Genomic DNA, 23,211 nt, shown 5'->3' on the forward strand with positions numbered 1-23,211 from the left:
GTTTGCGGTTGTATTTTATATTTTATCTTTGACAGTCATTTTGACTGGAATCTCGACACTAAATTCTTTTCGAATACATTGAAGTTTAATGTTATTTTGCTAATTGAATAATTTCATCACATTAATTCATACAAATCCCATTTAACTTTAACAAGAATTCAAATTCAACTTCCGGTCTCCAGTTACGTAATCAATGCGCGAACTCGGACGTATTTGAGCTACGGGAAAATACTGTTTTCTCTTTATTTATAGTATCATGGGTAGACCTAGAAATAGTACTATCGGGGGATGGATTTAAATCAAAACGAAACCGTAGATTTTCTAATTTTACCAATGCCATACTTTGTATTAGAGTACAAAGACTCGTTTCATACAGGTTCTCTAAAACGCATATTGGAATGTTTTCCTAGCGATGCCTTTTGATATTGTCATATCTGAGTTAAACAGAGAACTTAAATCGAATCGACATTCATTTCACTTATTCTCCGTTAGAGGGCGTTCTAACCATACTACGGTATAGTTTTATTTTTGTACCGATGAGAACTACGGACGTTTTGGTGTAAATTTGTCCTCTGCAGAGCCTCCTTGACAATAGGTAGACTTAGAAATAGTACTATCGGGGGATGGCAGGAGACGGATTTAAATCAAGACGAAGCCGTAGATTTTCTAAATTTACTAATGCCATACTCTGTATTAGAGCACAAAGACTCGTTTCATACAGGTTCTCTGAACCGCATATTGGAATGTTTTCGTAGCGGTGCCTTTTGATATTGTCATATCTGGGTTAAACAGAGAACTTGAATCGAGTCGACATTGCGGCATAGTCTGTTGCGTTTGATTATAGAGGCAAAATAAAATGTAAAGAAATGTAGGAAGAAGACACGAACCTCCCGGTTACGAAATCTAAAGAAATGGTTTAGTCTGACCTCTAACCAACTATTTAGAGCTACTGTAAGTAAAATAAGAATTGCGATGTTGATATTCAACCTTCGATAGAAGATGGAACCTAGAAGATGGAAAGTTTGTGCATTGTTATATATATCTCCCTAGTTTTGGTAGATATTACCTATACTACTCTCCATTCGTCAACTTCCATAATTCTATTAAACCTGTTAACCAACTTGTTCCTGTCTCTGTCTAAAACTGTCCTCACTTCTCCAGGAATATCACCTGGTCCAACCGCTTTGCCTTCCTTTATTATTTGAAGTTCTTGAACAACTTCCTCGCTTATTTTGGTGACTATTTATGTTGCTTTCTTTGTTAGCTCAAGTGTAATTTCAATTTTCATTGCTTTAAATTCACATTTTCCCCACTATTCTCCCAGAAACTCGTTTAATGACTTATGTTAAATGATTTGTTCTTTAATATTTATAAATCTGTCAGTTTTGAAAAAAAAGGGCTAACTTAGTTCTTGTGAGTACCAGGCCAACTTTTTTTAATTCTTAAAAAAAATGGACAGTTTCTAATTTTTTTTTGGCAGTTGCTATAGGGCTTTTCATCGATTGTCATTTGTTTCGAGCTTCTGTAAAATGTCGTATTGGGTCCGTACAAGTTCGGAAAAGCGACACCTGGCTTCATAGGTCGGCAACTTTTTTCGCACTTTTAATTATATTGGCCAATCATATTGGTCCTGGTTTCTGGATAATTGTCAAGGCCGCAGCCGAAAAAAAATTATAAGAAGAAAAAGTAAGATTTAGGTTATGTTATTAAAAGGTAAACAATAGGGAACTTGCATACATTTTTAAAGATTAAAATGATATTAAAAACCATAAGGTTTAAAACGCTTGCATGCGAAAAAAACAAATATTTTTAACCCGTACGCTAATTACGCTTTGAAAATGCTATAAAATTCAAATATCTTAGGAGGCTCTTGAACGTCCTTCTATTGGTCCGACGTCACGGGCCACGGTCAACCGGGCTAGGGAAACAACGCCATTAGGGTAGGTATCACGGGTATATTATATTTTAATCGTCTTTAATGGAAAATTCCTATGTATTATTTATGTTCATCTTATATATTGTAATAAGTAGTTCCCCAATCAGCTTAGTTTTAAACTGAAATTGATAAAGTTGAGTGTTACTTTGTAAAGAGTTTAAAACGCATAATATGACGGACGAGGGTAAGTCTGATAACTTACCTACCGTTGATGTCTTCATGGTGGCAACTTTTATATAAAAAGTAGTGAAAGCTATTCTATTGGAGAAATACGAGGTGTCAAGGTAAATAAGTAAGAGTTATTAATAAGCATGTTTAAACCGCTTATAACAATAGTTTGGGACCATTATATTATAGTATACGGTTTACCACGTGGGTTTGATCTACCTAACTCTAATCGAAGGATTTCGTATATCCTGGAAAAGATTACGGTGTAATTTGCATTTTAATAAAGATTATTGTAATGTTTATTAGTACCTACTGGAGCCTTTCATTATTGTGTTCAAAGCCTTCTGAGAAAAGATTATGGTGATTAGCAGACGTACCGATAGAACGTGTACATAGCCAACAAAATCCTTCTTTACAAAGTTAATAATACGCATATACAGGGTGTCCCAAAAGTAGTGGAACGGTCGAATATTTCGAGAACTAAACATCGGATCGAAAAACTGAAAAATACGTGTTCAATCATTTTCAAAAATCTATCCAATGACACCAAACACCAACCCCCACTACACCCCCTGGAGGTGGGGTAGGGGGTAACTTTTAAATCTCAAATAGAAACCCCCAGTTTTTCTTGCAGATTTTAATTTGTTACATTAAAGTAAGCAACTTTTATTCAAGACATTTTTTCTAACTGTGGATAGATGGCGCTATAATTGGGAAAAACGATTTATTCTGATACCATAGGTAAATTATAGAAACGGTCTAATATCTCACGAAATACACTTCCAAATGAGAAACTAAAAAACAGATTTTTAATCTTTTTCGAAAACCTATCGAATAACACCAAACATGACCCTCCAACCCACCCCCTGAATGTAGGGTGGGGGTAACTTTAAAATCTTAAATAGCAACCCCACTTTTTATTACAGATTAGAATCCGTCATGAAAAATTAAGTAACATTTATTCGAAACATTTTTTAGAATTGTTAATAGATGGCGCCTTAATTGGAAAAATTCTATTTATTAGCGCCATCTATCAGAAATTAAAAAAAAAATTCGAATAAATGTTGCTTAATTTTTTATGACGAATCCGAATCTGCAATAAAAAGTGGGGGTTGCTATTTAAGATTTTAAAGTTACCCCCACCCCACATCCAGGGGGTGGGTTGGAGGGTCATGTTTGGATTTATTCGATAGGTTTCCAAAAAAGATTAAAAATCTGTTTTTGGTTTCTCATTTGGAAGTGTATTTCGTGAGATATTAGACCGTTTCTATAATTTACCTATGGTATCAAAATAAATCGTTTTTCCCAATTATAGCGCCATCTATCCACAGTTCGAAAAAACGTGTTGAATAAAAGTTGCCTAATTTTACGTAACGAATCCAAATTTGCAAGAAAAACTGGTGGTTTCCATTTAAGATTTTAAAGTTACCTCCCACCCCACCTCCAGGGGGTATAGTGGGGATTGGTGTTTGGTGTCATTGGATAGATTTTTGAAAATGATTGAACACGTATTTTTCAGTTTTTCGATCCGATGTTTAGTTCGCGAAATATTCGACCGTTCCACTACTTTTGGGACACTCTATATAAGAAGAATCATTATTGTAATTTTACAAGTTAATATCTTTATCATCTCAGCTTATACTTACACCGCATCCCTCGGTAGACCGCAAGCTGTAGTAGAAACCCGACTGTAGACCGCATACTATAGTAGCACCAATACTTTTTAGTTACTCCTACTTTTATTAGTAAAAGTTTTGTTTATTTTTAAGTTACTTGTTTCTTCTTTGTTCTTCAACATAAGAAACGACAAAAGTAATTTCATAAAAAAGAACTTTTTGATACATGTCAACAGAGATAAAATGTTAATATTTTGCCTGTCACAGAAAAAATCATTTTTGCCACAGAGTAAAACAAGATATTTCAACTATATTATTTATCTATGGGCAAACTGCATGAAATGCAATAGCCCACCGAACGGGCAAACGATACTAGTGGCCTATGACGTCAGACCCCAGCTCTCGCTTTTGAAGTTGTTTGAAACGAAAATTTTAGGCGCGGAACTTTGATCAGATGTTGTACGTACACTATTCATTGTTAAGACGTAATATTTTGAATATAACATTTTAAAACATAAATTAACAATTTTATGCAAAAATTTTTTTTAGTGCAAGTTCCCTATTTTATGTAGTAAATAAAATTAATTATTAAAATGCACTACTACAAGCAAAATACAACTAATTAAATTTACTTTTATATAATAATTGCATATCATATCAATATTGTGAGCAACATATAATTTTTCTTCTTCAATGATAGTAGGTATGAAATATACGTCAATTTGACAATTTCAGTTGACAATAGTGTGAATTATTTAAAAAAAGTTGCAGGATTTCTCCGCTATTCGCGCACGATCGTTTCTCGTATCTCCTCCAAGTACTTGCACACCGCAAATAATGTGTGTATAATATTAATATATACGGATTATACATATGACAGAAGCTCGAAACAAATGACTGTGAATGAAAAGCCCTATTGAATAATTCTAAAGCGGTGCGCCAGGAATCAGGAACGCACAAAAATCTAGAAACCTACTTAGTAACACAAGATTTTTCAAAGGGGGTATTACTTGCCATATGTTGCCAGTTAAAATGTGATTTTTAATGAATACACCATTGAAATGACACAAAAACAATTTACAACTATCTTCAGACGCTCACTGTAAATGTTGAGGATGTCTGTTTATTGACGGTCCGTTGACAATAACGGAAGTAAAACTGAATTAGATCGTTTTTTTTTCTACTTCCACGTAGTTTAGAATCAGTTATTTTTTCCGTAATTAATCTGCAAAAGCTTTTTGCTAAAAAAAAAAAAAGTTTAGGCAATCATAAACAATTCTAGTTTTCTGCTTTGTACTAGACAAATTGCGCTCAAAAATACAAAAAAATAACACAATTTTTATTTTTTATTACAAATATAACTCAATGATCATCATCTTTATTTATTAACGCTTAAAGTAACACAAAAATAGAAAATTTAAAAAATACAATCACTTTACAATATCTATCTCTTTTTCATTTTCTTTTTGTTAAAATTTCCGCTATTCCTTTGTTTTTTGGATTTTTTTAACTCGCCGATTTGCTTCTTTTGTTTATTCTTATTCTTCTTAAGTTTCTTTTGTAGTTGATTTGCTGCTTCCATAGGAACATCCGTCCAGTCTATTTTCTTGGATTTTTGTACTTGTTTGCTATCTTCTGAACTTTCTGAATTTTTTTTCTTTTTCTTTTTATGTCCAATATTTGACTGAATATTTTTGTTTGTCGCGGAATTTGAGTTTGACTGGTTTTCGCTTTTTTGCTTAAGTTTCTTTTTCTCTGAACTTTGGTTTTTAGAAACTTTTTCGTTAGTACTGTCCGGTTGCTGTTTGTTTTTATTATTAAGTTTATCTTTATTCTTCTTATTACTTTGTGAGTTCCCAGTCGTTATGTTTTTCTTTACCTTTATTTCTTCTACTTGTTCTCTATCTTTAACTTTTACTTTTTTTATTTTTAATTCTTTCTTACCTTCTTTACTATCACCTTGTTTATTTTTCTTATCTTTGTTTTTAGTCTTCTGCAAATTTTTGTCAATTTTAGTTTTCTTTTTAGGCGGTTGTTGCTCTTCAACCTCTTCCTCCTCCTTCTCTTCCTCAGGTTCTAGAATACTCATTTCTTCTTCTCCTTCCTCTGTTGTATCAGACTTCGGAATCACATCAGAGAACTTCTTGAGCTTAGCTACGAAGAATCCATCCATGTTATGAGTATGTGGATAAAACCGTTTGGTAAGTTTAAGGGTAGGGTGGAAACGATGTTGTCTATAATTAACAAAACCGTCTGTTCCGAAATCTAAGCCGGTTTCAACAAGTTTAACGTTACGTTTCTTTAAAGCGAAGTCGACCACCCATTCATTTTCTTCCGGGAGAATGGAACATGTTGAGTAGACTATATAACCACCTGTGGACGATTTCGCACTAACACAATCTATGGCTGCTAAAAGTAATTGTCGTTGAAGGTTATAGCACCTCTGAATGTCTACGTCATCCTTGCTGGTTTTTACGCTCTGATCTTTTGCTACTACTCCAGTACCTGAAACATGTTAAAACGTAAAACATTAAAAGGGTAAACCCTGTAGTTGGCTGTATACCTTTGTTAAGACAACGTAGAATGAAGTAAACACTTCTGTTGTATATAGGTATATTATAAATTTATTAAAAATTTTTTAAAATTCATCCACAAGGGAGTGGTTGTACAAAACGTTTTCGGTCAAACTGACCATCCTCAGTGTAAACGTCCAGTGTACAAGTAATTGAAACTAGCCACTTGAATAGGTGTAAAACCTCAAAATAACATTATTGCTACATTATGAGCTGTATAGTAATCGACAATAAGTCGATGTCTTAAGATTAAAAATGTATCACATGTGGATGTATGTCATCCTTGCTCGGAATTAGCACAAGGTTGTGATCAGGTGAGAGGTTAACAACCAACTAACTCTAAAAAAAAAAAAAAAAAAAAAAAGAGTTGGTTGTTAACCTCTCACCTGATCACAACCTTGTGCTAATTCCGAGCAAGGATGACATACATCCACATGTGATACATTTTTAATCTTAAGACATCGACTTATTGTCGATTACTATACAGCTCATAATGTAGCAATAATGTTATTTTGAGGTTTTACACCTATTCAAGTGGCTAGTTTCAATTACTTGTACACTGGACGTTTACACTGAGGATGGTCAGTTTGACCGAAAACGTTTTGTACAACCACTCCCTTGTGGATGAATTTTAAAAAAATTTTAATAAATTTATAATATACCTATATACAACAGAAGTGTTTACTTCATTCTACGATGTTAAAACGTGTTTAACTCCAAAAAAAATGTTACCTGTGTTTTATAAAAAAAAGGCCAAAGTCCTAAAATGTATAGCATCCTTTTTACATCAGGAGCAATTTTTGTATTGTGAAACTATGATGTAGTCCAGGAATCGAAGCCTTTCACCTCGCAATTTTTACAGAATGGATCGATTTGCTTGAAAATTTGAGAATAAGTAGTGGATAGTCCAAGGATCAAAATCTATATCATGCCGAAAGGCGCTTTTACCATGGGGGCGGTTGCCACCCCATCTCGTGGGTGGAAATTTTTTATTATATTTAGACCGCAAAAGTTGATAAAAACATTCATTCTAAGCAAAAAATGTTCTATACATTTTTTTTTGATGAAATTAATAGTTTTCGATTTATTCGCTATCGAAAGTGTTAGTTTTATATCGAAAAAATCAATGTTTTTCGATAATACTCATTTACGATTCACTCAATTTTTGCTGTAGAAAAAAATTTTTTAAGCTAAGTTCTTGGGAATTAAATAACCTACAATTTCATATTTAAACATTTTTTCGTATCTCTGATGCTAATCTTTCTATTCTGAAGACAATGGCATTTTTTACCAAACTACAAAAATTCGTCATTCGCTTTTAACTACAGTTTTTTAAAAAGTAATCATTCTAAGCCAGTCAAACTTCTAGAATTTATCAATAATACATAAATAAAGAAGAATGAAAAGGTCAATAACTAAAAACACCGCTAACTTATATTATTTTGCTTCCAATTGGATTTCTCCTTTTTTTTTTTTCAAAAAAAAATATTGATTTTTTAACCGTAACTTTTTTATTTATTATCTTAGAAAATTTGGTAAAAAGAATTTTGTAGGTTTTTACAAGATCTATAGGCCTATTAATATTAAATCTTTTTAAAATCCTCAGTCGCAAATAGAGGTGACTTTGAAAGGGTTGGTAAAGGTGGTTTTTGCATGTTATTACCAGGCAAGTTTTAATTAATTATCAATAGCTCACTCAATTTTTGCCACATGAAAAATGATTGCAAACCAGGTTCTTGGGAATTACGTAAGCTACAATTTTATATTTAGACACATTTTCGTATCCTCTGATGCTAATCTTTTTATTCTGAAGAAAAGGCCATTTTTTTCCAAACTACAAAAATAAATTATTCGCTTTTACCTCCATTTTTTTTAAAAACTAATCATTCTAAGCCGGTCAAACCTCTACAACCTATTAATAATACATAAATAAAGAAGACCAAATAAGGTCAATTACTAATTTTAATTAGGGTGTTGATTAGGAGGTTGCTTCCGATCACTTTTTCGATGAAAAAAATAGGGACTGACATTCTTTTCATTATGTCACTTAATTTTTGAGCTAGAGACTTTTTTATTTCTGGAGATAAATATTTTTAAATACTTTAAATTAGTTTGAACAAGTTATCATCGAAAAATGTATAGTTTTCCCGTCTTTTGACTTTAAAACTACAATATTTAGCATTTGACGAAGAAAAGCTAACATATAATAAAGTATAGCTAGATTACTATTGGTCTTGAAGAAAATTAAAAACGACGGTTTTATTTATTTTTTTAAAAGATACATTTTTGTTAAGTAAAGTTGTTTTGATAAAACGAAAACTTTTGGAGTTATGAGCAGAAAACTTATTAACCCTCGTAAAGCGGTGCTTGGATTCTTACGTAAACAACGGTGCAGGGTGCATTTGCACCCCATCTGTATATTCATTTTTTTATATGTGAACATCGGGGAAATTAATTTGAATCATAATTAGGACTTATTTATTATTGTATAAAACATAATTTTACAAAAAAATACTCATTTCTTCTTAAAAAAAAATTAATATGGTTGCAAGACAAACACATGCAACTTTTCACAGAATGAGCAACACAAAGTTTTTACACACAATACAGTTATACCGGGACTTTCGGCCTTTTTCTCTAACGTAAGTAACACTGACCTATCCCGCAGCTCTGTTAGTTCCAGGTGGAACATCAGAAACGTCCAATTCAGGATAATATGAAATTTTCATCATTTGCACCCTACAGTCATTTTTCCAAAAAAGCACGTAAATGCAAAGAGTTTTAAATGCTGTAATGGGTGGAATACGTTTAGAATTGAATTTAATACGAATAAAAAATAGACAAAAATCAAAAAAAAATTATTAAAAAAGATAGGTGAGAAAAACGAGGTCTGGGGTGCAACTGCACCCCGCACCGCCTTACGAGGGTTAAAAACATTGATTTTTTCGATATAAAGCTAACACTTTCGATAGTGAATAAATCGAAAACTATTAATTTTATCAAAAAAATATATAGAACGTGTTTTGCTTAAAATGAATGTATTTACCAACTTTTGCGGTCAAAAGATTTTGCATCATATAGATTTTGATCCTTGGACTATCCACAACTTATTCTCAAATTTTCAAGCAAATCGATCCATTCTGTAAAAATTGCGAGGTTTTTTCCTATTTTAAGCTTTATTAATTGGACTTATGATATGAAGAGACAGTTAGTTTGAATTTTTTAAAATCCCTCAATAATTTGCCGAGGCAATTTAAAAAACTATTTTTTGCAATATTTAATAAATGTTAATAATCATTGGGCTGAAAAGTTCGTAGGCTAACATTTTCTTTAGAGAAACATTTTTTTTTTTGATAAAATTTGATTTTATCATCAAATATCAAAAGGACCTTCGAGGGCGATACAACGATTATAGCGGTCATACAACTTTTCAATACTATTTTTATAATACAATTTTTTTTTAGCCTCAAAATAAGCCTCAGTATCGGCGATTATCTCTTCATTGGTACTAATTTCTTTCCAGCGGGCATTCTCTTGCGGTCAGCGAACATGTTGTAGTCGCTGGGAGCCATATCTGGTGACTACGGTGGCTGCGGAAGCAATTCGAAGACCAATTTATAAAATGTTGCCATCGTTTTCATTGATTTGTGACACGGTGCGGTGTCTTGATGAAATAGCACTTTATTCTTCTTTCAAACGCTCCAATAACGCAATGTAATAGTCGCTGTTAATGGTTTTTCCCCTTTCAATGCGCATCCCAAAATACTGATGCCATAACCTTGCCAGGCGACTGTTGCGTCTCTCTGCCCTTTGGAGTGTGAAATCATGGAGCCATGTTTTATCCATTGTAACCTATCAGCGCAAAAAACTGGGTTTTACTACGATTGAACAGCTTCAAACACTTCTCAGAATCATCAATTATTCGTTGTTGTTTTTGATCGATTGTGAGCTCTCGCCCCACCCAATTTGAATAGAGCTTTCGCATACCCAAATATTCATGCACAATATATTCAACACGTTCCTTTGCTATTTTTAGAGTCTCAGCTATCTCGAACAACTTCCATTTACGATCATCCAAAATTATTTTGTGGACTTTTTTGATATTTTCAGGATTTATATTAGCATCCAAAAACTAAGAGTAATCCATATCGATTTCATTTTTAAAAAGTCTTAAACAAATATTATCTCCATGCATTGTTTACATTACGTAAATGGGTGACATTGGTTTTGCAATGTAGGCCACTCGTTTTGAAAACACCGAAGTCGGCAATTATGTTACTATTAGGAATTCACGGTCACATTCGGGTGTAGTCAATCATAACAAAACAATTACGATTTATTTATAGATACGGAGAAAGTAAAGAAGAGATTATTCATTATTCAGACATCGACGTGGTTATATCAGAGACGTTATCCACCAACTAGTTACTGTCGTATTTAGTGTTCTAAATAAATATATTCTGGTAAATAGTGTTTTAACAAATCAACCCCATCATCGGGGGTGAAAACCCCCGTACCACCATAGGGCGTCTAGAGCTTGCATCGTCCTCGGGGCTCATTTCGCCTCGTTTAAATTTAGCAGGCTAATTTTTCTCTGTTGATTTTCCTGGTGCAGAGTCCAAATAATATTTACCACGCCAAGCTTTGGTTTCAACAGTTTTTTTTTCGCCAAAAAGCAATGCTTTATTAAGACACGAAATTACTTTTTATCCATTTTTTTAAACTTACATAAGTTGTTGACTCAAAATGCTATATCTCATAAACTAATAGTTCGACTTCTGTAAAATTTATACTCGCATCTTTTGAAGCCTAGGGCTGACTAAAAATCATATGGATTTAATACCAGTAGTGCCATCTATGTGTCAGCCTACGAACTTTTCAACCCATCTGTTAATTTAGGCAATACTCACAGTAACATATGTATCTTGATAATAAGGCTATTATATGTCTACATTATGCAAAATTTCAAACAGATAGGTTTGTCCGTTAAGGAGTTTTTTGGTAAATGCTTATCCCCGATATAAAAATATTTTAGCAGCAAAAATGCATTCCAACGCAAACATAAATATAAAGTGTATTATATACAGTTTATTAAAGTGCTTATTAAAAATGACAAATAGCCGAAACGTTTAAGCAATAAGAATATATTATACAAAGACTCTATTTCAGTATGTCCGCCTACAACGTCTTCAATGGGCAGACCATGTATTTAGGGTGGAAGAAAACAAGCTTGAGAAGACGACTGCTGAGTTTAAGAATGCAGGGGAAGGGACCCATTGGAAGCGAAAAAGCGATGGGAAGATGATGTGGATGAGGGCACAAGAAATCTCCTAGCACTCGATCTTGGAGGAAAATGGCTACAGACTTCCAACGAATGGAGAGCTTTGCTAAGGGAGGTCAGGACTCGAATTCGGCTGTAGAGCCATAAGATGGATAGAGATGATTATTGCAACGATGGCACATCCAGTTCTAGTCTCCAACTCGACAGAAATGCGTGCTCCAACTATTTCCCACTACGACCATCGCAGCAGGGCGCGAGGTTATATTATATCCACTGATATATATCACGATATATATCGTGATATATATCATGATATTTATTTTATATATATCGTGATATATACCATAATATTATATTGGTACTTTTTTTCGTACTAATTTTTACATAAGAAGGTTAAACCCAACTACAATAATTGCTGTCGCCGTAGAAATTTGGATTCAACTGGAAAAAGATCTGAGTGATCAACCAATTCAAATTAAGAACTTTTATTACAAAATGAGGAATATGGCTCTAGGTTTGCCTCATTTTTTTGCAAACTTACTGGACCATCGCTTTTTGGGAGAAAGACTTACTGCCGATCAAAAAGAACAGGCTTATGAATATTATAATTCAACCAACACAGATTTTGTTCCGTTTGTAATGGCCCTAACTTCGAAGTCTAAACCTTTTCCGTCTTTCATGTATGGTCCAAATTTAAAAAAAAAACATCTCCATTATTATGGCGGAAGTCTGCTCCAATCGCTGAATCTGCTTGGCCTGATAAAAACATTTATCGAACGAATTAACCAATTACTTACAGCAGTAGCCTCAACGGCAGGCGTTGAAAGGTGCTTTTCAAGCTTTGGACTTGTGCATTCCAAATTACGAAATAATTTAGGAACCGAAAAGGCTGCTAAACTTGTATTCATGTTTAAATATTTAAACAGTTCTTCATATCAAAAACATGACAATTTGGAATGGATTTGGCCTGAACAAGAAACTGAAAGAAGGGAAAAATGAATAGGCAGAATTAAGTCTTGGGTGCTTTACTGGTTTTGATTCAGACCCTTCCGATGTTAAACTATCATCGTCATTAATTTTCTAAATTTTGATTTTATTTTTTAAATGTTCAGAATTTTAAGTTATTTTGGAAAAATAGAAATACCTATTTGTTAAAATTACTGTTTTCAATATTTTTACTTAATTTAGTTGTTACTTGGATACTCGTATCATTTTGTTTTCTGTTTATGTAATATACTACCATACATACGTTCATATTTTTGTATTTTTTATTAAGTAAAAATATAACTTTTATACTGTTACATTCTACATTTAAATTTAGAGTCTTATTTTGGTCAATTTAGTTTCTCTATTGAAATTTTCCAAAATATCATAAATAACATATAAATATCAAAATCAATGGGAAAGTCCCCGTAGCTGGCTGTATACCATAGTTAAAAAACCATACTGAAGTAAAAACTTCTTTTGTATATTGGTATAAAAAGTTTTATTAAAAAACATAAAAGTCCTCCAAAAGGATTTGCAAAACGTTTTCAATCTCAATCTCAGTGCGTTCTGCTTCACAAAAGAAACTAGCAACTTATTTAGAAAGGTTACATCGATATAAATGGTTTACATAACAATTAAGTGATATTTGTAGCGACTCCAAGTCGATGTTACAAGATGAAATGTGCTAGGAGTGCTCAAAGGGCAACATGGTTCCCTGCTCGTTAAGAACTCGTGGTTCTTGCCAGTTCAATGGACACAGACCAACTGACCAACCAACTTTAGTTGGTCTGTGTCCATTGAACTGGCAAGAACCACGAGTTCTTAACGAGCAGGGAACCATGTTGCCCTTTGAGCACTCCTAGCACATTTCATCTTGTAACATCGACTTGGAGTCGCTACAAATATCACTTAATTGTTATGTAAACCATTTATATCGATGTAACCTTTCTAAATAAGTTGCTAGTTTCTTTTGTGAAGCAGAACGCACTGAGGATGATCTGATTCAGATTGAAAACGTTTTGCAAATCCTTTTGGAGGACTTTTATGTTTTTTAATAAAACTTTTTATACCAATATACAAAAGAAGTTTTTACTTCAGTATGGTTTTTTATATAAATATCACATTTTGGATATATATCGGAGATATATCATATATATCCGATATTTTGATATTTATATAAACATCATGGATATTTTGTGCCCTGCATCGGAGGCAAAGAGGTGGCCCGCCAGAATAATATGAAAATAAGCGAACGAGGTAGCAGAAGTTAGTCTATGGAGAACTTATTTGAAGACTCAACTGGTTCGACCCGGAGCACTTTAACGTACTGATTTAAAGCCAAATCGTGTAGCGGTTCAGAATTGATGAATCGCTCGCGGACCGTTACTCTTCAACCGTGAATTGAACAGTTACTCCCCTCTTCGTCCTGATGCCCGTTGCATGTCCTTTGTTGATGTGTGTTGGAATGTACTAACATAGCACCGTATTTTTAACATCTAGTAAATATGTATATTTATTTTTATTTTACAGATAGCAGTCTGGGGACCTCATTCAAACCTGCGCGGAGAAGTAAACCTTATTTTGTTGTTTTTATTTTATTTTGTTGGGTTATAAGAATATACTTTTATTTATATTAAACCTGTTTTATTGACTCCGTTGTCCAACAGAGCTAACCCGTCACACTATCTGCTTTTGTCTAACTGTCTGTGTTTCTCAGACATATACTTTCAAATAATTGTTCACTTACACAAATAAACTAAAATACTCAATTATTTACAAAAGCAATCTCTTACCTGTACAAGGTGCATCCAAAAGGACTCTATCGAACCCTTTCATATAACTGGGATATTTTCTGCCATCCATACAAGTAATGACTGAATTCACGACTCCCATTCTGTGAAAATTACCAACTACTGCTTTTATCCTATCTTTATTCAAGTCGTTAGCGAACAGGATACCAGTATTTTTCATAATAGCCGAAATATGAGATGCTTTACCACCAGGTGCAGCAGACATGTCCAAAATACGTTCGTTTTCCTGAGGCGCCAAGGCCATAACAGGCAACATACTGGAAGCACCCTAAAAATATTTAAATATTATAGTATAATTAATTTAATTAATCCTAACAAGTGCGATCCTTTAAGGAATCGAAATGGAAGTGAAAGTAGCAGTAGCAAAAGCTAAAGCAGAAGCGTATTCAAACCTATACGATCAACTTGATACCAGGGAAGGCGAAGCAAAGATATATAAAATAGCCAAACAGAGAGCAAAGAAAGCAAGAGATTTTAATCAGATTAGATGTATCCGAGATGAAAATAATAAAATACTAATTCACGAATAGGATGTCAAAAAAACTTGGAGAAAGTATTTTGACAGTTTATTAAATTAAGAATTTGACACACAGCCTGTGCAGTTAACGGAGACAATAACAGAAATGGTTATCAGAATAACAAATTAGGAAGTGGCTCAAGTGCTTCAAAAAATAAAGAAAGGAAAAGCAGTCGGACCAGATGATATTTCTGGGGAAGTATGGAGAGCATTGGGAGAGACAGGAACAAGGTGGCTAGCAGGTCTATTTAATAGAATTATGGAAGTTGGACAAATGCCAGACGAATGGAGAAGCAGTATACATATTAGTACCTGTCTACAAAAACAAGAGAGACATACAACAATGTACAAACTACAGGGCTATAAAACTACTTAGCCACACCATGAAAATATGGGAGAGTTTAATTGATAGACGGATACGTGAAGAAACTGAAATATCCGATAATCAATTTGGCTTTATGCAGGGCAGATCAACAGCCTTGTAAGGCAACTGATGGAAAAATACAGGAATAAAGAGACCAACGCTCATATGGTATTCATTGATCTTAAGAAAGCAAATGATAGAGATCCTCGAGAGATTCTGTAGTGGGCACTCAATAAGAAAGGAGTCCCTGGCGAATATGTAAAGATTGTGAGAGATATGTATGAGGGAGTAACGACTAGTGTTAGGACAGGTGTGGGAGAGACTTATAAATTTCAGGTGAAAGTAGGATTGCACCAAGGCTCGGTGCTTAGTCCTTATTTATTCTCATTAGTTTTGGACCAGATAACAGCGAAACTACAGGGTAGTGGTCCATGGTGCCTAATGTATGCTCATGATGTAGTGTTAATAGGAAATAGTGAAAGAGACTTAGAACAAAAACTGGAACAGTGGAGACAAGCTCTGGAGGAAAAAGTTTTAAAACTTAGTAGGACAAAAACAGACTATTTGGAATGTTCATTTAAAGATGGAGTTACTACAAATAAAATGGTATCTTTGGATGGTGAAATTATTGTGAAAAGCAATAGTTTTAAGTACCTAGAATCGGTATTACAGAGTAATGGAGAAATAGATGGAGATGCATGCAGTAGAATTAGGGCTGGATGGATGAAGTGGAAAGAAGCGAGTGGTGTGTTGTGTGACAGAAAAATTCCAATGAAGCTGAAGGGGAAATTCTATAAAACAGCCATAAACCCGCTATGATGTACAGAACTGAATGCTGGGCAGTGAAAAAGAAAGAGGAACAACGAATGCATGTGGCGGAAATGAGAATGCTTAGATGGATGAGTGGAGTGACAAAGAAGAATAAAATTAGAAATGAGTATATTAGGGGAAGTCTAGGTGCGGCACTAATTGATGCCAAAATGAGAGAGCATAGGTTAAGATGGTTTGGTCGTATTCAACGTCGAGACGTTAATCACCCAATGCGAAGAATAGCTGAAGTGCAGATTCCTGGAAGGAGTAGGAGAGGAATACCAAAGAAGACCTGGGGGAGACGATAAGGCAGGACATGTTGGTAAAGGGGATTAACATTGATATGACCCAAGATAGAATTGTGTGGAGAAATGCAATTAGGGAAGCCGACCCCGCATAGGGATAAGGCAAAGAGAATGATGACAGTGCGATCCTTTACGGTTTTGGATATAATACACAATTTAAAACAAAAAAGTAAAAAAGTCCTATAACATTATTTTCTAAAGTGAACTGTTTCTAAAAAATACATTGTTTTCCATATATGCATGAATTTTTATTTTCAAAAAATTAAATATTCTGGCAACGTCGTACGCGGTGAAAGTACTGCTGAATAATAACTCGTTTATGACTGTATATCAGGGTATTTAATATAATCCATTCTCTATACTCAATAAAACTCATGGTTGAACCTTATTCTCCATACCACAGTCGCAGATGGGTCCCAATATTCTTAATATCGTTTTTCAAAAGTATTGAATAGGTTTAGTATCTTTTCTGTCATGATCCGTGTTTCTACGCTATATGCTGCTATTGGTCATATTATGATAGGTAGTTTTATATATTTTGATTATATTTGATAGTTCAAGAAAAATAAAATAATAAACAATAGTGCCATCTCTTATCTGTGGAATATTCTAGCATATATAAAATATTGAAACTAGAACTAAATTGTAGCCTTAGGCTTTCTTAACATTTTCTTTTGTGATGCATTTGCTTATGTTGGATAATAAAAAGTTATGTACTTTAACAACTAGCCATGTTCTTCATCAATACAGGGTTTTTCTAAATAAGTGCGACAAACTTTAAGGGGTAATTCTGCATGTAAAAATGATGACCGTTTGCTTTATAAACATATGTCCCCAAATGCTTCGTTTCCGAGATATGGAATGTTGAATTTTTCTTACAAACTGACGATTTATTTATTTCTCTAAAACCGGTTGAGATATGCAAATGAAATTTGGTAGTAAATAACTACCTCTTAAAACCTACCAAATTTCATTTGCATATCTCAACCGGTTTTAGAGCAATAAATAAATGGTCAGTTTGTAAGAGAAAATTTAACATCCCGTATCTCAGAAATGAAGAATTTGCAGACATATGTCTAAAAAGCAAACAGTCATTATTTTTTCATGCAGAATTACCCTTTAAAAGTTTGTCGAACTTATTTAGAAACTCCCTATACTGATGAAGAACATGGCTAGTTGCTAAAGTACCTAACTTTTTTATTATCCAACATAAGCTAATGCATCAAAAAACATAATGTTAAGAAAGCCTAAGGCTACAATTGAGTTTTAATTTCAATATTTTATCTATGCTAGAATATTCCACATGGTGTTCCGAACTTTAAGAAAAAAACACAGTATGATTGTTGCACCCGGTATAAAATGACATTTACCTATCTAGCAACAATATTATTACACTATTATTATTTTATTATTGTTAAATAATAAAATTATAACATACTAAAAAAATCAATCAAATTGGACAAGAGGTTTAGGAAATTCGAGACATCTAACATGTCCCATTTTTAAGATGTTCCATTAATTTTGCCGGTGTGTGTAGTTGAAGCGCACTCTTTTTGTAAACTATTAGTCCCCTTTCATTTTACATTTAATTTCCTCCAAATATTTATTACTTGTTAATAAATATTTTTTTCTACAAGAGTTTTCTTGCATTTCATTATTTTGTGCAAATCATTCAGGAATTTTCAGATTGCAATTGGTACACCGCACACTATCATAGAGCTATATGCACAGGTAGACAGCATCCTAGAGGTAACGAGCATACTATAGTAGCACCGAAAAAAATATATTTATTGATCCATAAACAAGACTAAATCACTTACCTGAATAATATAATGTCCAGCTAAATATTCCGGCGTAGCCCCCATAGGAACTTGAGAGGAGTACACCACAATACCAACTTTGCTCCATTTTCCAACTGGATCCAAATTTACCCCCCTATTGATTAATGCTTGAGCTAAATCTCTGCGACGCGTTTTGAGGCTGTTGGTCCTTATGGTTAGAGGTCTCTGTACTTCACTAGCTTCTAGAAACTCCAAAAGTTCTGATAAAGGAAATATCTGCATTAGTTTTTCCATTAGGAAGTCATTATAGCTGTAGTATACACATAGATCATCTTTGAGAATATCTAGATACTCTGAACGAGAATGTTTGCCATCTCGAAGCTTTTTAAAATCAGATAGTACTGTTATTACTTCCCTAATGCGTTGTTGGACATCTTGTAAGCTTTTAACTTCTTCTTCGGATCCTTTCGAAGGAAAAATGAATTTTTCTTGATCTGCTATGTTCATTTGTAATTCTTCCTCTGCTAATTTATCTTCCCTCTCTTGTTTCTTTCTTAATTTTTTGCTCTGCTTTTCAATAGGCAGCATATCATCATCGTTATCATCATCATCATCATCTGCTTCATCAGAAAATTCATCATTTTCATCCGAGTCGTCGTCAGACAATTCACTTAATTTCTGTACTTTAAGACTATCTTCATCTTCATTCTCTGAAGCATCCTCATCTTCTTCTTCTTCCGCTTGGTCTTCGTCTTCAGCTTCTGATTCAGCTTCTGATTCATCTTCAACTTCAGATTCTTCATTTTGTTCTTCGTTAGAATCTTCATCATTCTCTGAGGCATCATCCTATGAAAAAGATATTAAGAATTAAATAACATACAGGTAAAAGATGATGATATCCTTTTTCTCATGAGCATCTTTCAGTGCGTCATAGTTTTTTGATTTTTTTTCTAACGCATTAAATTGTATGTGACAGAAAAAAGGGCACGTCTGTGATTAGAGACATTTATAACATTTATTGTAGTTGTCGATAGATGGCGCTATAATCGAAAAAAAATAATAGACGGCCGGAGTGTGACGTCACAGCCAACTGCGGCTATATTCAGTGTTATGATCACTTTCTAAACAAAGATTGTAAACAAGTTGAAAAGATAGGGTTTACCGAATCTCAAGACCTTTTTAATTAGTATAAAGTTAAAATTTTGCTTCCTGTGCCATTTTTTATGTTTAATTATAGTGTTTTTTTAAATTTCACTATTTTAATTCGGTCTCCTAAACCTTACTTCACCCATACATACATTTTATTGCTTCTTCTTCTTCTTCCTCCTTGTATGTAGGCTATAAAGCCTGTTTCTTCTTCAATATTATCCTCCTAAATTGTTTAGGTTATCGCACCACCTTTTTCTTGGTCTGCCAATACTTCTTCGTCCATTTGGTGACTTATCTCGTGCTATTCGTACTATCCTATCCTCTGCCATTCTACTAATGTGTTCGTTCCACTCCTGTTTCCGTTTTGTCACCCATCCATTTATGTCTTCTATATTGCATGATCTTCTTATGTTTTCGCTCCTCTCCCTATCCAACAGACTTTTCCCTGATATTCGTCGGAGTATTTTCATCTCTGTTGTTTCTAGTAGTCGTCTCGTTTTAGATGTGTCAGGCCTTGTCTCCGCCGTGTATGTTAATATAGGTCTAATTGCTGCTTTATAGATTCTTGCTTTTGTGTCTTGTCTTAAGTGTTTGATCTTCCAGATTGTGTCATTAAGAGATCCCGCCGCTTTACTTGCTTTTAAGCTTTGTTGTCGTACTTCCTCTTCAACATCTCCGTAACTGGTTATATCAATTCCCAGATATCTAAACCTTGCTTCCTGCTTTATTATTTTCCCATCAATTTCGATTTTACATCGTAGTGGGTATTTAGATGTTGTCATACATTTGGTTTTTTCTGCTGATATTATCATATTGTATTTCTTGGCTGTTGTATTAAAGATGTGTGTTAATCTTTGGAGATCGTCTTCTGTCTCGGCGATTAATGCGGCGTCGTCTGCATAACACAATACTTTGATTTCTTTATTCCCCATTCTGTAACCACGACCTTTACGTACTGCTTCTATTATTTCGTCCATTATTATATTAAAGAGCAGTGGGCTTAATGAGTCACCTTGTCTGACTCCACTTTGTACTGGTATAAACTGCGTTAGTTTTCCATTTATCTTTGCCTGTATTCGATTATGAAAGTATATGTTTTCGATGGTTTGTATAATATTGATTGGTATGTTTCTTCCATACAGTAAATGTAAGACGTCTTCGACTTGGATGCGATCGAAAGCCTTTGTCAGGTCTATAAAACATAGATATGCTGGTTTATTGTACTCAATGGCCTTTTCTGTGATTTGTCTCAGTACAAATACGGCGTCTACGCAGGATCTTCCGGATCTGAATCCTTGTTGTTCATCTGATAAAGTTGTTAGTTTATTGATTTTGTTGGTTAGGACTTTTGTGGTTAGCTTAAGTGCGGTGTTTAGTAGATTTATACCTCTATAATTGTTGGGGTCTTCTTTGTCTCCTTTTTTGAACATTGGTATCATTATGCTGTTTCTCCATGCGTCTGGTATCTTGCAGTGCAATATTAGTTTTTGTATAAGTTTTGTCATCTCTAGGGTTATACTTTCTCCTCCGTATTTTAGAAGCTCGTTGGTTATTCCGTCTGGTCCTGGTGACTTCCTATTTTTGAGTGAATTTATGGCTACCCCTACTTCCTGAAAACTGATTTCAATTTCGTGTCTTAATTCAGGTAGGTTATTATTTTGATTATGATTTTCCTTTCCTTTAAACAGTTCCGTCAAGTATCTTTCCCATTCGTTTGCTGGTATGTTATTGTATTCCTTCAATTCTGCCATTTCTTTCCGTTGGTTTCTTATGAATCTCCATATTTGTTTTTGTGTTCCGTAGAAGTCGCTTTCCATCCTTTTTGTAAACTGTTCCCAGTGTTCATTTTTTGTTCTTCGTACCAATTGCTTTGTTTCATTTCGTATTCTTCTATAGGTGTCTCTGGATTCTGGAGTGTTTGATGTTTTATACTTCATGTAGGCGTCTCTCTTCTCTTTACATTTGTCTTTTATTTCTTTTCTGAACCATGGTGTATTGTTGTTGTTTCTTTTGTTCAGTATGACTTTGCGTTTTCCTAGAGCTTCTGTTGCTGCCTCTTCAATATTGTTTTTAATTTTCTCCCAGCTCGCGTTTATATCTTCGATGTCGTCTATCTGCTTCAGCTGTATCTTCTGTGCTAGCCTCCTTTGGTACATTTCTTTGGTAGAATCGTTCCACAGTGATTCTACATTGAATTTTTCCTCGGTGATTTCCTGTGGAAAATGTTTTGGTGTTAGTTTCATTCTTATTTTTGCTAGGACTAATTTGTGTTCACTCCCTGCGTCTGCCGAGTTTAAAGTTCGAATATCTAGAATCTGCTCTGGGTGGATTTTTCTATTAGTGACTATAAAGTCAATCATAGATTTGTGCCCCCTGGAGTTTTCAAACGTATATTTATACTAAAGCTTATGGTCGAAAAATGTATTATTGATTCGCAGTTCGTTAAAAGCACAGAGATTAGCCATGAGTTCTCCATTTGAGTTGACATGGTTTTCATTGAATCTTTGTTTTACTCCTGGAACTATTTCATTTCCGATTCGTGCATTAAAATCCCCCATAAGAATTAAGTGTTCTTCATGAGGTATATCGTCCAGGATGGTTTGCAACTTTTTATTGCTATTTATATAAAACATCATGCTTTATTATTTACACAACCTTGTAAAATTGTTGTAGTAACTATAACAATACTTACATATTGCATAAAACGGAAATATTCTCTGTAAAATCAATAAAAAATACAAATTTGCTACACTAAACAACGTTTGTTTAGAAAGGTTTGGAAAAATCTGACATATATGTCAATAAAAATTGACACTTCTACGCCATCACTCCGGCCGTCTATTTACAAATTATATATATTTTCTTATTTTTTATTTATTAAATAGACGGGATCACCCCATTACAGCATTATAATACCATTATATTTTTAATCTAATTTATCTTATAACATGGTTTTAAATTGATTTAAACTAAAATTAAAATGATCTATATCACAGTGACTATTTAAAAATCTTAAGTTTATATGAACAAGTTCAAAAGATCTTAGTCTATGCTGTGGAATATTGAAGCTTATTTTACTTAAAAGTTCCTGACATTGAAATAAATTATTTAATAATTTATAAATAAATACAAAATCAAACTGAATTCGTCTGTTGCAAAGTGTTGTTAGATTTAATCTATCTAAAATTACTTTTTTGTCTGTATTTGCAACTGGAATTTCCATTTTGTAACCGCAATACCTAAGAAACTTCTGAACTTTCTCAATGGAATTGATATATACTGGTCATACATAGGAGACCAGACTAGTGTGCCATATTCTAATTGAGAGCGTACAAGAGAACAATACACAACTTTCGTTACATCAATTGGGAACTCACTACAGTTTCTTAATGTAAATCCAAGAAGTTTAAGACCTTTCAAAGTAATCTGTGAAATATGGTCATTGAAATTAATGCCCAGGTCTCTAACTAGATTTTTATATCGTAAGTTAACATTATTCATAAGATAGTTTGAGTCATATTGGTTGTTCCCCCTAAAAAAACTGATATAATAGCATTTATCGATAATTAATGTAAGATTATTCTGTACACTCCAGTCCCATAACATGTCAATATCATTTTGCAATATATGTAGGTTTCCTTTAAAGACAATCGTAATAAAAGTCCGTTTGATGTTTAACAGTTTTAATTAATAAAATAGATGACTAAATTATTGATACTATTAAATTGACGAAATGTAAAAGTGTTGTGTAATTGCGACTAAAATCTTACGTGTTCTTATTCTTACAAAAAAGAAATGTATTTATAGATAATTTGCGTCTAATCAATATAATACCCGTCTTAATTCGTCTTTTTACGTCTTATTAACCCCAAGAGCACGTCTGTAGTCGCTGTGATGTTATAATCGACTGAAT

The 23,211-nt window shown here is 33.6% G+C and overlaps 1 protein-coding gene across 1 annotated transcript in view; it reads right to left on the reverse strand.

The window, feature by feature from the left end:
• Positions 1-5,053: 5,053 nt before the first annotated feature.
• The window catches only part of LOC114325865 (uncharacterized), a 31,065-nt gene continuing 12,907 nt past the window's right edge, over positions 5,054-23,211 (reverse strand). The window contains exons 3-5 of the mRNA XM_050647362.1: positions 18,189-18,995; positions 14,355-14,640; positions 5,054-6,225 (exon numbers count right to left, since the gene is read on the reverse strand). Of these exons, the coding sequence (XP_050503319.1) occupies positions 5,165-6,225; positions 14,355-14,640; positions 18,189-18,995 (2,154 nt within the window). The 3' untranslated portion in view covers positions 5,054-5,164. The remainder of the gene's footprint in view (positions 6,226-14,354; positions 14,641-18,188; positions 18,996-23,211) is intronic.

This window comes from Diabrotica virgifera, chromosome 3 (assembly GCF_917563875.1).
Source record: "Diabrotica virgifera virgifera chromosome 3, PGI_DIABVI_V3a".
In the NCBI taxonomy this organism is placed as follows: domain Eukaryota; kingdom Metazoa; phylum Arthropoda; class Insecta; order Coleoptera; family Chrysomelidae; genus Diabrotica; species Diabrotica virgifera.